General features: G+C 47.3%; 1 protein-coding gene across 3 annotated transcripts in view; it reads left to right on the top strand.

Annotated features, from left to right (window-relative positions):
* LOC135544554 (collagen alpha-1(XI) chain-like) overlaps window positions 1-13,759 on the top strand; it is a 126,674-nt gene that overhangs the window by 93,905 nt on the left and 19,010 nt on the right. For all 3 annotated transcript variants that reach the window (XM_064972252.1, XM_064972251.1, XM_064972250.1), the window contains 19 exons: window positions 139-183; window positions 449-502; window positions 1,518-1,562; window positions 1,967-2,020; window positions 5,602-5,709; window positions 6,884-6,937; window positions 7,377-7,430; window positions 8,094-8,138; window positions 8,368-8,421; window positions 8,548-8,592; window positions 8,735-8,788; window positions 8,893-8,946; window positions 9,055-9,108; window positions 9,893-10,090; window positions 10,323-10,376; window positions 11,447-11,554; window positions 11,895-12,002; window positions 13,196-13,303; window positions 13,573-13,680. In XM_064972252.1, the coding sequence (XP_064828324.1) occupies window positions 139-183; window positions 449-502; window positions 1,518-1,562; window positions 1,967-2,020; window positions 5,602-5,709; window positions 6,884-6,937; window positions 7,377-7,430; window positions 8,094-8,138; window positions 8,368-8,421; window positions 8,548-8,592; window positions 8,735-8,788; window positions 8,893-8,946; window positions 9,055-9,108; window positions 9,893-10,090; window positions 10,323-10,376; window positions 11,447-11,554; window positions 11,895-12,002; window positions 13,196-13,303; window positions 13,573-13,680 (1,404 nt within the window). The remainder of the gene's footprint in view (window positions 1-138; window positions 184-448; window positions 503-1,517; window positions 1,563-1,966; window positions 2,021-5,601; window positions 5,710-6,883; window positions 6,938-7,376; window positions 7,431-8,093; window positions 8,139-8,367; window positions 8,422-8,547; window positions 8,593-8,734; window positions 8,789-8,892; window positions 8,947-9,054; window positions 9,109-9,892; window positions 10,091-10,322; window positions 10,377-11,446; window positions 11,555-11,894; window positions 12,003-13,195; window positions 13,304-13,572; window positions 13,681-13,759) is intronic.

Here is a 13,759-nt window from a genome sequence, read left to right as displayed (position 1 = left end):
GCTTTTATTCCAAATGGCCTTTTCCACTGTCATACAGTACAGTCTGGCTTTGTTTTACTGTGCGATATGTTGTAGTGTTTATGATCGTGTGCTAATTATCTCGGGACTACCGTTCATTTTGCTGTTAATAATTCATAGGGTCACCCTGGAAAGGAAGGACCCAACGGAGAGAAAGGACATTTGGTAAGCTTCTCTTTATTGTTTATTATGTTCTTGTTCGTTGTCTTTTTCATCAGGATCTGTTTCCTCCCTTTGTCTTTTACTTGAAGTTCTTGCTCTCTCTTTCTCTCTCTCTCTCTCTGTATCTCTCTCTCTGTATATCTCTGCCTCTATCTCACTCCCTGTATTTTTCGCTCGTATTCCTCACCTGGATTTTGGACATTGAATTTGCATAAATGTAAATGACTCCCCGTAACAAGCTTCTGTCCACACATTGATCTTCTCGCAGGGTCCCACTGGCTCTCAAGGCCCAATCGGTTATCCCGGTCCCCGAGGCGTGAAGGTGAGTTTTACACCCCAATGTCTCTCCCCCCCCGGCCTAATTAACTCCTAATACACGACCCCATCATTGGAGCACATGATATCAATGGCGCTCTCCCATTGGTCTGATCTGTCATTAGGTGAAGCAGTCTAAACCTTAGTCCCGCTGTCTTTTGAATGCTAATGTGGAATGAACTGAACCTGTATGTTTGTGTGCAATAAAATAGGCCTGGTTAGCGGTTATGCTGTTTTGTACTCTGTGTGGACCAGACATAATGTTAGAGTATGATTTTGGACTGAACAACCCCCACCCCCATCTGTGACATGCGGATAGAGTCAATATTACAGGATATTTTCCCCCGTCACTTATTCAGGCTCGTAAAACCAGCGCCGCTCGTCGTAGCTCAGTTGAGAGGGTCAGGGTTGCCGGGCCGGGTGGCTGAGATAAGCACGCGTGGCTGTAGCTCGCACTCACACTCCCTCGAGGGCCCCGGGACTGATCCCACTGGCGCTTGATCCTCAGCAATGACTAGCTGATTTAAGCAGAGACACATGAAGGCAGGCGGACTCCCAACAAATGGCCCCTACAGAGAGGGGTTAAGGGGCCAAATGAATTACACCACCCACTGACTGTGTGTGTGAGGCTGGCGGATGCTCGTGCCTCTTGGCGTGTGCTCCCCGAAAGCGCTCCACAGCAGTTAGCCTCTGCGTGTTGGAGACAACGGGCTCGGCGAATGATGCTGGTTTAATGAAAGTACAACCGATGTATTTGGGAGTAAAGATAGATATAGGAGGAGAAGGATGCTATTGGTTTCCGGCACCACAGGGTACCATCAATTCTGCTCCTATACTATAAAATTCCACCCCAGGCAAATAGCTTTGTTATCATCGAGCTCCAATCGAGATCATTCTTTATAGAGTTTAATGAGAAATGGCATGCTTAGTTATCCTTCAGCCTTAGTTGAGTGTGTTAGTGTTTTAAGCATTCAGATCCAGTTCAGTGTTTGATACTAATGTTTCTCTCTCTCTCGAACCAGGGAGCTGACGGTGTACGAGGCCTGAAAGGAGGAAAGGGGGAAAAGGTACGACATTAGCGTGCGCGTGCGTCCGATCTTCTGTTCGAGTGGTCTAATGAAAAATGCATCAGTCACACATGATAATAATGACAGTGATGATCGTTCTAACAATGATGGTGACGATGAAGGTGGCGATAAGGGTGATGGTATATGTTGCCGAAGCCCATAAATGTCAGGCTGTCCTACTTCTCTTTCGGGAAAATAAGATCTAGAGTTTCTATGGCAACAGGGACTGCCCAAAGCAATTTTACAGGTGTGTGAGAGGGATGTGTGTTTTTTGTGTTTGTTTGTGAATGCCTTCGTGAGGGCGGATATGGCTTTTCACTGCTCTCCAAAACAAATGACCACATTCTCAACACCTTTTATTGTTTCCCCCTCCTTTGTCTTGTTCATTTCTTTCTTTCTCTCAGGGAGAAGATGGATTCCCTGGCTTCAAGGGAGATATGGGAATCAAGGGTGACAGGGTGAGGAATTTATCTTTTGTTCTAGTTTTTTTGGTCAAATGGCGTCCACATATCTGGACGTCGCAGAACATAATATCCAACAGAGTTTAAGCAACTACTTTCATCAGTCTGGCAGGGATTTAGTGTTCCTTTGACAGGCTTATGACGAAGGGTACAGTAAAACCCAGTCTGACTTTGAAAAGTGATGGAAACGTTAGGCTAGTTGTCACTGGCTAGTTGCCATTGGCTGAGGATTTTGGCTAGTGCACAGTTGATCCTAAAGTTCTCTGGTCCAATAGGAGGTGACCTTTACTCAAACTGTTCAATGGTATTGATCCCCTACTGTCTCTCTGCCCCCCCCCCCCCCCCCCGGTTGGCCCAAAGGAATTATGGGTAATGAGCAAGCACTGACCAAAAGTCTCTGTTGCCAGTTCTGTGTGTGTGTGTGTGTGTGTGTGTGTGTGTGTGCGTGCGAGCTAGTGTTTGTGAGCTGTTTCCGTTTGCGTGTGTGTGTTCCTATCAATCCCCCTCTTCCGTCTCTCCAATTACCTCTTGACGTCTAGCCGACCTCTCTGAGATTAATAGTCCAGAGAACTGGCAGGTAAAGCCAGAAATAGAAGCCCTCTCAAAGCGAACAGTGTCAGTCAGAGATTTACGTTAGACTGTTCAAGTCACCTCAATAACCGTCGACAGGGAGACACAAGGAGTAGCTCTGGCCCCTACTTTAAACACGATACCCTCAACCCCTGAACAGGCCATCTTGAGAGGAGGAGGAGGAAGGAGAGAGAGAGAGAGAGAGAGAGAGAGAGAAGAGAGAGAGAGAGAGAGAGTGATGAGAGAGAAATCGATGAGAGGAGCTTAAACCCCTTCAAAATAGAGAGAGCGAAAAAGACAAGGGGCTTCAGCCTGTCTTCCTCTGGAGATGTAGCAGCTGGGGATGCGAGGAGAGGAGAGGGATTTTAGAGAGGGAAGAGAGGAGAATACAGGGGGAAGAGAGGAGAAGAGAGAGGGAAGAGAGGGGAGGGATTTTAGAGGGGGAAGAGAGGAGAAGAGAGAGGGAATAGAGGAGAGGAGGGGGAAGAGAGAAGAAGAGAGGGAAGAGAGGAGAGGAGAGGAATTTTAGAGGGGGAAGAGAGGAGAGGGATTTTAGAGGGGGAAGAGAGGAGAAGAGAGGAGAGGAGGGGGAAGAGAGGAGAAGGGAGAGGGAATAGAGGAGTGGAGAGGGATTTTAGAGGGAGAAGAGAGGAGAAGAGAGGATAAGAGAGAGGGATTTTAGAGGGGGAAGACAGGAGAATTGATAGGGGGAAGAGAGGAGAAGAGAGAAGAGAGAGGAATGCGAGAGGAGAAGAGTGAGGAATGCGAGAGGAGAAGAGTGAGGAATGCGAGAGGAGAAGAGTGAGGAATGTGAGAGGAGAGGAGTGAGGAATGTGAGACAGGGAAGAGTGAGGAATGTGAGACGGGGAAGGGTGAGGAATGTCAGAGGAGAAGAGTGAGGAATGTGAGACAGGGAAGAGTGAGGAATGTGAGACGGGGAAGAGTGAGGAATGTGAGAGGAGAAGAGTGAGGAATGTGAGAGGAGAAGAGTGAGGAATGTGAGACAGGGAAGAGTGAGGAATGTGAGAGGAGAAGAGTGAGGAATGTGAGATGGGGAAGAGAGAAGAGAGAGGAATGTGAGAGGAGAAGAGTGAGGAATGTGAGAGGAGAAGAGTGAGGAATGTGAGACGGGGAAGAGAAGAGAGGGGGAAGAAAGGAGAAGAGAGAGGGATTTGAGAGTAGGTAGAGAGGAGAAGAGAGAGGGATTTGAGAGGGGGAAGAAAGGAGAAAAGAGAGGGATTTGAGAGGGGAAAGAGAGGAGAAGAGAGAGGGATTTGAGAGAGCCCTGTTCTCGAGTGGAGAGGAGGCAGGAGGCTCCCGGCATGGACCGGAATGTAATTGTCTACTTGTGTTGCGTGCTTATGAGTGTGTGTGAGTTAGAGAGCGAGAACTGCTTCTGTTTGATTAACTTTTTAGCATGAGTTACAACGTGTGAGTGTCAAGCTGGAAGAGACAGAGTCTTTGTGATTACTGTGATGTGTTTGTGCATATGTAAGTGGACACATACGTGTGAAGTGTGTGTGTGTTTGACGGCGAGTCTACGGGGGACTGTTCATGGGTCCACTGGGTCGGCACGGTAACAACAAATTGTCAGAGCCAGTTTGTACCCTGCCGTTTAGAGTTGTGTTCTGCCTTATCGCAGCCTCAGCACAGCACCACTAACCCACCAGAGGATGCATGCACTTAAACAGGGAGGAAATAAAAGTCCTCTTATATCACACAGTCAGCTTGACAGACAGACAGAGAGCAGGGGAAATGGCCTCATTTGATTCTTTGAGCAGTTACCGAGCATCAGAGACTGAGCTGCTTGACACTCACTGTCTGAAGGGCTGGACCCGGAGGAGCAGGGGTCATGACTGAAATGGGGACTGAAACGGCGTGAGGATGAAACGGTGTCATGACTGAAACGGGGACTGAAACGGTGTGAGGATGAGACGGGGTCATGACTGAAACAGGGACTGAAACGGTGTCATGACTGAAACGGGGACTGAAACGGTGTCATGACTGAAACGGGGACTGAAACGGTGTGAGGATGAGACGGTGTCATGACTGAAACGGGGACTGAAACGGTGTCATGACTGAAACGGGGACTGAAACGGTGTCATGACTGAAACGGGGACTGAAACGGTGTGAGGATGAGACAGTGTCATGACTGAAACGGGGACTGAAACGGTGTCATGAGTGAAACGGGGTCTGAAACGGTGTGAGGATGAGACAGTGTCATGACTGAAACGGGGAATGAAACGGTGTCATGACTGAAACGGGTACTGAAATGGTGTGAGGATGAGACGGGGTCATGACTGAAACGGGGACTGAAACGGTGTCATGACTGAAACGGGGACTGAAGCGGTGTCATGACTGAAACGGTGTGAGGATGAGACGGGGTCATGACTGAAACGGGGACTGAAACGGTGTGAGGATGAGACAGTGTCATGACTGGAACGGGGACTGAAACGGTGTGAGGATGAGACAGGGTCATGACTGAAACAGGGACTGAAACAGCGTGAGGATGAGACGGTGTCATGACTGAAACGGGGACTGAAACGGTGTGATGATGAGACGATGTCATGACTGAAAAAGTGTTTGGAACAATCTGAGGACGATATTTCAGTTTGCTGGGCCTGTAAGAGCAGGTGTCATGACAGTGACTGGAGTGGTGTGGATATGGTAGTGCATTCTGAAGGACCTGGGAAGCAGGTGTCATGGCTCTATTATATAACATGACACGATACACTCGTGGAAAAAAGGGTTCCAAAAGGGTTCTTTGGCTGTCCGCTTACAAGAACCTTTTTGGTTCCAGGTAAAAAACATTTTTGGGTCCAGGTAGAGCCCTTTTGGGTTCCATGTAGAACTCTCTGTGAAAAGGGTTCTATATGGAACCAAAAACAGTTAGTCAAAGGGTTCTCCTATGGAGAAATAAGTGAATCTAGGATACAACATGATACTCTGAGAAATAGTATGACACAATAGGAGGTTCCCCTGACAACCTGGTTATGTGTGTTATCCAGGGTGAGCTGGGACCTGCAGGACCCAGAGGAGAGGACGGACCTGAGGGGCCCAAGGGTCGCTCTGGTCTCCCTGGAGACGCTGGCCCTCTCGGACCCAACGGAGAAAAGGTGAGTCGTCTTTGCCCTTGTGACAAACTTCACATTCACTGTGAAAACCAAGTGTTTAGGATCTGAACACATAACTCAACACTTTTCTGTAACAATTCTTAAACACAGCAAGGCATTCAGAATTTCAATGAGAACACATCACAGTGTTTAAACCTGCAAGTCACAATACGCTGGATTGTGAAGTGAATAGTAATTTCTATCAGAATATAGGCAACAATTGGAATATTTTTATCACCTACAACCTGCACTCAGAATGACTGCTATGGCGAAATAGTTACCAAACAATACTTAAACCACTGAAACTGGAACAAACATCTCAGTAATGGGTGCAATAACTCCAACCCCCTTACAGATTGTATTAGTTTAGAAAAATGTATACGATCAATCGACCAATATGTATGAGGAAACATAGATAATAAAACAACTATTCTAAAAATCGACTTGCAACAAAGCATGCTGGGAAATATGATAATGTTGCCCCTCCCACATACTCTGAGAGACAATAGGAAAGTAAATACTAGTTTATCAAATCTGAACACTTAGGAGATATACAGTAGGTGTTCTCCTGATTGGAAACTGACAGGAAAAAGCTGACTATCATGTTTAATCTTGCATTTTAAACGCCTGTGTTTAAGATGAAAACAGTTTTAAAACAATGACTATACACATGTAGGGTATTTTCTATCTATAACCAGTGAAACACTGTGTGAGTGACTTATTTCTATTCATTAAAACAAGGACAATTCGTTTTATAGCTTTAAGACAAAGTAGTTGCGAGATGTTTAATTTTCCTTAGTATAGTGTGTCTCTCTCTACTGTAATTTAGTAATTGGGAATCAGAATAATTTAATAGAATTCCTCAGAGAAACTATCTTAAGAAGTGGAACGTAGAGAGAGACAGTTTTCTCTTCCCACTTCCAGCCCACATCTAGCAGGATGAGGGTGTAAACAAAACAGAATGGCTTCAGATTGGCCTGACCCAGAAAAGGGGGAATAGAAAAGACAGGGAAATAGATGGAGGAGATACACAAGACATAATGAATACTTAAACCCACGACATTCAAGCAAAGTCACTTTGCGACAACTGTAGATGCACAAAAAGGTGTTTATAAATAAATGGGTTTCATTGATTGATATACTGATGGTGACTTTGTTTTGTGTTCCTCTCTCTCAGGGCAAACTGGGTGTTCCAGGGTTGCCAGGATACCCCGGAAGACAAGGGCCAAAGGTAAGTCCCCTTTTCCTCCCAGAATCCCTTTCTCTGTCTTTATCATAGTGGACACTTCAAGTAGGCACACCTGAAGGACCCCTTGATTGAACATGGCGTTATTGATGCACTGGCCCTGACTGCCCAGCGGGGCACCTCTCTGACGCAGGCGGGGCGCAGGGAGGTCATGTTTGAACCTCCCAGATCAAAGGGGGCAGGATTTAGCCATGCCTTTTGGTGTCAGACAGACGCCCACTGAACGAGCGCTGGCCAAAATGCGTCACTGCTGCCTACAACAGCACTTTCACTTTACACCACTCAGCGTCTTTGTTGCTCGCCTTTGACGAACATGGGATTTAATCTCTTTTGCCTCTCTCTCTCTCTCTCTCTCTCTCTCTCTCTGTCTGGTTGTCTCTCTCTCTCTCTCTCTCTCTCTCTCCTTTCTTTTTTATCAACACAGGGATCTCAGGGATTCCAAGGTTTCCCCGGAGCCAACGGAGAGAAAGGAGCAAGGGTAGGGTCAGAGAAAAGCGCACCTGTCAAATTTTTGGGTGCTTAGTATTAGTATCCTTACGTTTGAAGTTATAGTTGCATGTCCTGCTCTACATACCTACAGAACAACTCTGTGGATGTGTGAGCCGGCCCAGTGCCATTTCACTTTGAAGTTTTAGCCTGTCCACCGCTTAGAGTTGGATCAATACTGAATCAGACCAATGGAGACGGGGTTTATTGTCTCTCTAGTGCGAATTCAAAAGACACAGGAAAAAGATTAAACCAAGGACATAAAGACTGTTGTATTCCTTCTTCATTACCATCCTCACATAAGAGAATTGAAAATAACCACAAAGGTAATTTATCACATTGTACAGTACTCGGTGCAATGTTCCATTTTCGCTCCCTTGAGACAAAGAAGAAGAAAGAGTCTTAGCATAGATAGATGAATAGATAATGTTTAAATGTAAGTCATTTAGCAGACACTCTCATCTAGAGGGACCCAGAGCGACAGTTGAATGAGGAATAGGTCTCAATACTAGTTGAAGTAGCCGTGGTGACAGTGAGAATGGGACCTATTTATGCCACAGGTCTAGTTGATCTGACTGGTTAGATAGGTCAGGGCGGTCTCAAATTCATTACCATGGCGACCTGTGACCTCTGTATTTGTTATGGTTCCTCACAGGGACTTGCAGGGAAGGCTGGCCCAAGAGGACAGAGAGGACCAACGGTAAGTCTACCGCCTCTTGGACCTCCACTATCCACTGGCGATATACTGTAGGTAACCATGACAACGGTGTGTCCAGGTGACACAGGTTATGGTTTATTACCTTGACCCCACAATAGGAAGTTAAGTGAATGAGGACATCCTCTAATGGTGATGGATATCTTCAGAGTATCTACTTTATTGGTATTCCTCCCTCCTGATGTTCCTCCTCTTTTTATTTCTCTCCTCCCAGGGACCTCGTGGAGAGAGGGGACCAAGGGGACCAACAGGAAAAGCTGGACCAAAGGTGAGTTACGGTGTCTTCCAATATAACATGGCTGACGTAATGCCTCACTATCATACAGTGGTATGATCTTGTCTGTCATTGGCTGAGTCCATTCTGACCACTTCCTGTTTCCTCCCTGTCTCCCAGGGTACCTCAGGAAGTGACGGCCCTCCAGGACCTCCCGGTGAGAGGGTATGTACTAGAGCAAAATACCCAAATACCTATTCATCTGTAACAATATGATCCATTTCCAATAGTGGTTATTGAGTGGTTATCGATAACTGATTGATTGATAACTGATTGATTGACTGTATCGTCTGCTTGTGTGTTTCAGGGTCTTCCAGGGCCTCAGGGGCCAACAGGATTCCCCGGACCAAAGGGCCCACCCGTAAGACCCCCCCCCCAAACAAATGACAACACAACACATAGTGTTTTAACGGTGGACTAGTGCGTATGTGTGGCTTTACTGAGGTTATCTTCCTGTGTTTTCAGGGCCCCGCCGGGAAAGATGGTCTGCCTGGACACCCTGGACAGAGAGGCGAGACTGTGAGTGAACACGCTGCTGTTGAAGCGTCACAGGCCAGAGTTTCACTTCTCCCGAACCTTACGCGTACATCCTTCTTATACCGCTCTCATTCTCTCTTCTCCTCGCAGGGTTTCCAAGGCAAGACGGGCCCACCTGGACCCCCAGGAGTGGTCGGACCTCAGGTGAGTTCCGCCACAATACTAACACACACATATCCCGCTGGATCATATCTCTCTGTGGTACTGGGAGGGGAAAAACACACCCAATACAATACCTTTCAGTGGCCTGGCCTGGCCTCGTCAACAGGTAGACGTGGCACGGAGCATGTTGGTATCGGAGTAGTAGTTGACTGATGAGCTAATAAGTAGCGCGGCGCGACTCACATCGTGTCAACGCGGTCTGCACTCTGAATTAGTCCCCGGTTACAGGGAGAGGATGGAGACTGGAAGTGTTCGGCCGAGCTACTAAGATTATTTCTGATGGTGGGCAGGATGTGTGGGGTGTTACAAGAGTGTGATAAGGGTGACTTGCAGTTGTCGTAAGGCAGCCATAGTGAGTTTTAGCTGTGTTTGTTGTCCACCCAGAAGGGATTTTCTCCTATCCTTATCTGGTTAGATAGGTGACTGTCAGAGTGTTGTTTATCCTCTTAGATATTAGCACTAGGCTGTTCATTCATTATGCATGCTTAGTCAACAGCCATTTCCACCCAAATACTTCTCTCCTAATGCTAATTGAGAACATTACATGCATTGATGCTATTATTCTGGCAGATGGATGACGCCTTCATGGAGTGATGAGCGAATACCGGGGGTTGGCTTCCTCCCACTCTCTCACACTCTGTCACCCTATGCTCATACTGTGCAGACACCCTGCTTCACTTTGTTGTCTTATTCATACAATCGCACTCACTCTTTCTCTCTGTTTCTCTCTCTCTCCTTCTCTCTTTCTCTCTCTATCCATCCACAGGGCCCCACAGGTGAGACTGGTCCAATGGGAGAACGTGGCCACCCCGGACCCCCAGGCCCACCCGGTGAGCAGGGTCTTCCTGGATCTGCAGGCAAAGAGGGAGCTAAGGGTGACCCAGGTCCCGCTGGCCCGGCTGGTAAGGACGGTCCCCCTGGTCTGAGAGGGTTCCCAGGAGAGAGAGGTCTACCCGGACCAGTGGTAAGTAGCACACACCTCACATCATTTCTGTCTTATCTCTATTGGGGATAAATACGATTCAGATCAACTCACCCCCAACACTGCCTTTGTTGTGTTAACCTGAGGAGATTTCCACACCAGGATTCTGGGATAGATAGAGGGGGGGTCTGCCCGGCGTTAACCAAGGCGGAGGTGCATGGTGCTTCTAAAAGTTTGTGTCTCTAAAAGTTTGTGTCTCTCTGTCTCTCGACAGGGGGCTCACGGCCTGAAAGGGAATGAAGGCCCCGGCGGCCCGCCTGGACCTGCTGTGAGTACACACATCCACCAACATCCTCTCTTCAACTTTCACTTCCCGTACTTCCGTCACTCACACTCGCCATCAATATTTCTCTCTACGTCGTTATCTCCTTTTCTTTTTTCCCTATTTTTTCTCTCTTTATTTCGTATATACACACTTACTGTGGGAATACGGTTTACAGCTGAGCGCATCAGTTGCATTAAGATGCTGCACGTCATGTGTCAGTGATACTCATCGTTTGTTAATTAGTCACGCAGCACAGGCTTCCACCTACTTAGTAGAGTTGCGTGACGTTCAGGTTCTACTCTAAACACGTTGCATGTACATGTCAAAGGCACAAGGCGAGACCCAATTGCAGACACACAGGAGGCAGATGGTTGGAGTCTTACAATATTTATTCATCCAAAGGGGGTAGGCAAGAGAATGGTCGTGGACAGGCAAAAAGGTCAAAACCAGATCAGAGTCCAGGAGGTGCAGAGTGGCAGACAGGTCAGGTCAGGCAGGTTCAAAGTCCAGAAACAGGCAAGGGTTAAAACTGGGAGGACTAGAAAAAGGAGAATGCAAAAAGCAGGAGAATGGGGAAAAACCTCTGGTTGACTTGGAAACATACAAGGCGAACTGGCACAGAGAGACAGGAAACACAGGGATAAATACACTGGGGGAAATAAGTGACACCTGGAGGGGGGTGGAGGCAGTCACAAGGACAGGTGAAACAGATCAGGGCGTGACAGTACCTGATGTAGACTAGTACGCCCTGGATTTACAGAAAGTGTAGAGGTATCAAGGTAGTGCCAATTTAGTTCAATAAAGGCAGAGCCATGTATTTAGATGGGGAATATAATGTCTAGAATGAGCATTATGTAACATTTACATGACACTACAAAATTCCATGGCAGCCATGTTAACGCCCCATTACCATCACATGGGGAGGATATTTAAACAAGGCTATGTAACTAAATGTCTCGAATAAGAACAATGTTTGAAATTCTTAAAGTTGCCCAACTCTGTAAATGTATGGCTCTGGTTTCAGGTAGTACAAGTAGCGAGCTGCAGTGACCGTGTCTCTCCCTGTGTTCTAGGGTTCCCCTGGTGAGCGTGGTCCTGCTGGCACAGCCGGACCCACCGGACTCCCCGGACGACCAGGACCTCAAGGACCCCCAGGACCCGCAGGAGAGAAGGGTGGACCGGTAAGACCCAGTTCAGTTCAGCCTGGTTCCTGGCCACGTCGCTAGTTTAAACATAAAGCGTGTTGTTTGGGAAACAAACGTATTTCTCTCAGCTACGGTATATCCCAGGGCTGTCTTAGCCTCCTCGTTTGAATTGATCTGTTGTACAGTGCGGCAGTTGTTCGCGTCAATTCCTTTCTAATTCAATCAATTCAGGAAGTAAACATTTTACTTTCTGAATTGACCGAATAAAAATGGAATGGATCCCAACCCTGCAGTACATTGAGTCTCTCCAGATGAGAATATCTGGTACATGACTGAAATTGAATGGAATGTAATATGCTGTACAAATGTGTTATAGGGAGAGAAAGGACCACAAGGCCCCGCTGGTAGAGATGGTATCCAGGGACCGGTGGGTCTGCCTGGCCCCGCTGGACCTCTTGGAGCCCCAGGAGAGGATGGAGACAAGGTGGGCTGGCTCACTGAGGGAAGAGTAGTGGGTGGGTGGGTGTGGGTGTGCGACTGAATGTATATAAAAGTGATCAAAACACACTCGACGTGATGATTTAGATCAAAGTCAGAACGTGTCTGGGCTTCCATATTCCGACCCTTTCCTTAGTGGTGTTGACAGGCAGTTTTCCCTGGCTTACAGGTCTGTAAGTCTTTAATGCTGACAGAAGGCTGAACCCGTTAAGTCGCTCAATTTTGTATTTTTCAGATGGCCTGCTAGTATTAGTATGCAGACTCACAGACGGGAGGAACAACTCCCCGACACACTGAGACACACTGAGACACACTGAGACAGAGATAGCGAGATAAACATTTGTGTGAAGATCAGCTATAATTGAATCTCTTATCCTTGGAGGACTGAGGTATTTGACTTTACGATAGGGAGACACACACACACACACACACAAAGATCTCACTAACATCCACAGTCTCATTACAAGGAACGGAGAGGAGAACTCCACAGCCTTTATTAACAGAAGTAAAGGAGAATATATTTGTATTTTGATTTCAGAAGCAATAACCACGTGACCAGCTATCCTCTGGGCTGAGGGAAAGTCTGATTCAGTGTTTTCCCATCATTTCAAACACTCAAAGAATGTGAATGCATTTGAATATGCCTAACGGTGTGATGTGCTGGTGTCATTTTCACTTTTCACTGTTGAAATGCATTGCAAAGAAGGTGTGAATGGGATCCGTGACAGGCTGCTAGTGACTTGTCACAGAGAGACAACAAACCCGTTCTAGGATGTGACTCTTGGTTATGACAGTGTGTCAGCGAATTATATTTGAAGTTGACAAGGACATATTAAAAGCCCTGAGACCTGTCTTATATCACTGCCAAGCAGACAGTCACACACACATCTTAATTTAGATCAGAGGAGGCTGGTGGGAGGAGCTATAGGAGGATGGGCTCATTGTAATGGCTGGAATGGAATGAATGGAACAGAGTCAAAAATGTTGTTTCCAGACTCTTAATGTGTTTGATACCGTTCCATTGATTCCATTCCGGTATTTACAACGAGCCCACCCACCTATAGCGTGTCCCACCAGCCTCCTCTGATTTAGATGAACACACAAACTCAACAGGATGGAAGTGTGGTTACGCAACGGGATTCTGTTGACTGGCGTTATCGCGTTTGTTTCTATCACCAGGGAGAGATTGGAGAGCCAGGCCAGAAGGGAAGCAAAGGAGACAAAGGTGAACATGGTCCACCTGGTCCTACTGGTCCCCAAGGCCCAGTCGGAGCGCCTGGTCCTGCTGTAAGTATCCAGCTGAACCCCCCCCCCAGTTTATTAGATCTGGAGGCGACCATTGTATATATGATGTCACTTCCTGCCACTGTCTTCTGGCCTACAGTATATGCTGACGTTTAGCCCCCATGCTCCTTCTCTTTCCCCTATACTGACCCCCTCTCTCGCCCTTGCTCAAACGCTCAACCCCCCTATCTCTCTCTTTATTTCTCTATTTCTCCCTCTCTCCGCTCCTCCTCTCCTTTTCCTCTCTCTCTCTCTCTCTCTCGGGTGTGTAGGGAGCTGATGGAGAGCCCGGTCCTAGAGGTCAGCAGGGTCTGTTCGGCCAGAAGGGAGATGAAGGAGCCAGAGGATTCAACGGACCCCCAGGCCCAGTGGGACTGCAGGTCAGAACCACCGCCAGAACCAGAGACAGTCTCTGGATGTGTCCCAAATGGCACCCTATTCCCTATTTAGTGCACTGAT

Source organism: Oncorhynchus masou, chromosome 8 (assembly GCF_036934945.1).
Source record: "Oncorhynchus masou masou isolate Uvic2021 chromosome 8, UVic_Omas_1.1, whole genome shotgun sequence".
Classification (NCBI taxonomy): domain Eukaryota; kingdom Metazoa; phylum Chordata; class Actinopteri; order Salmoniformes; family Salmonidae; genus Oncorhynchus; species Oncorhynchus masou.
The sequence above is the reverse complement of the archived record's forward strand: the minus strand, read 5'-3'. Positions and strand labels throughout refer to the sequence as shown.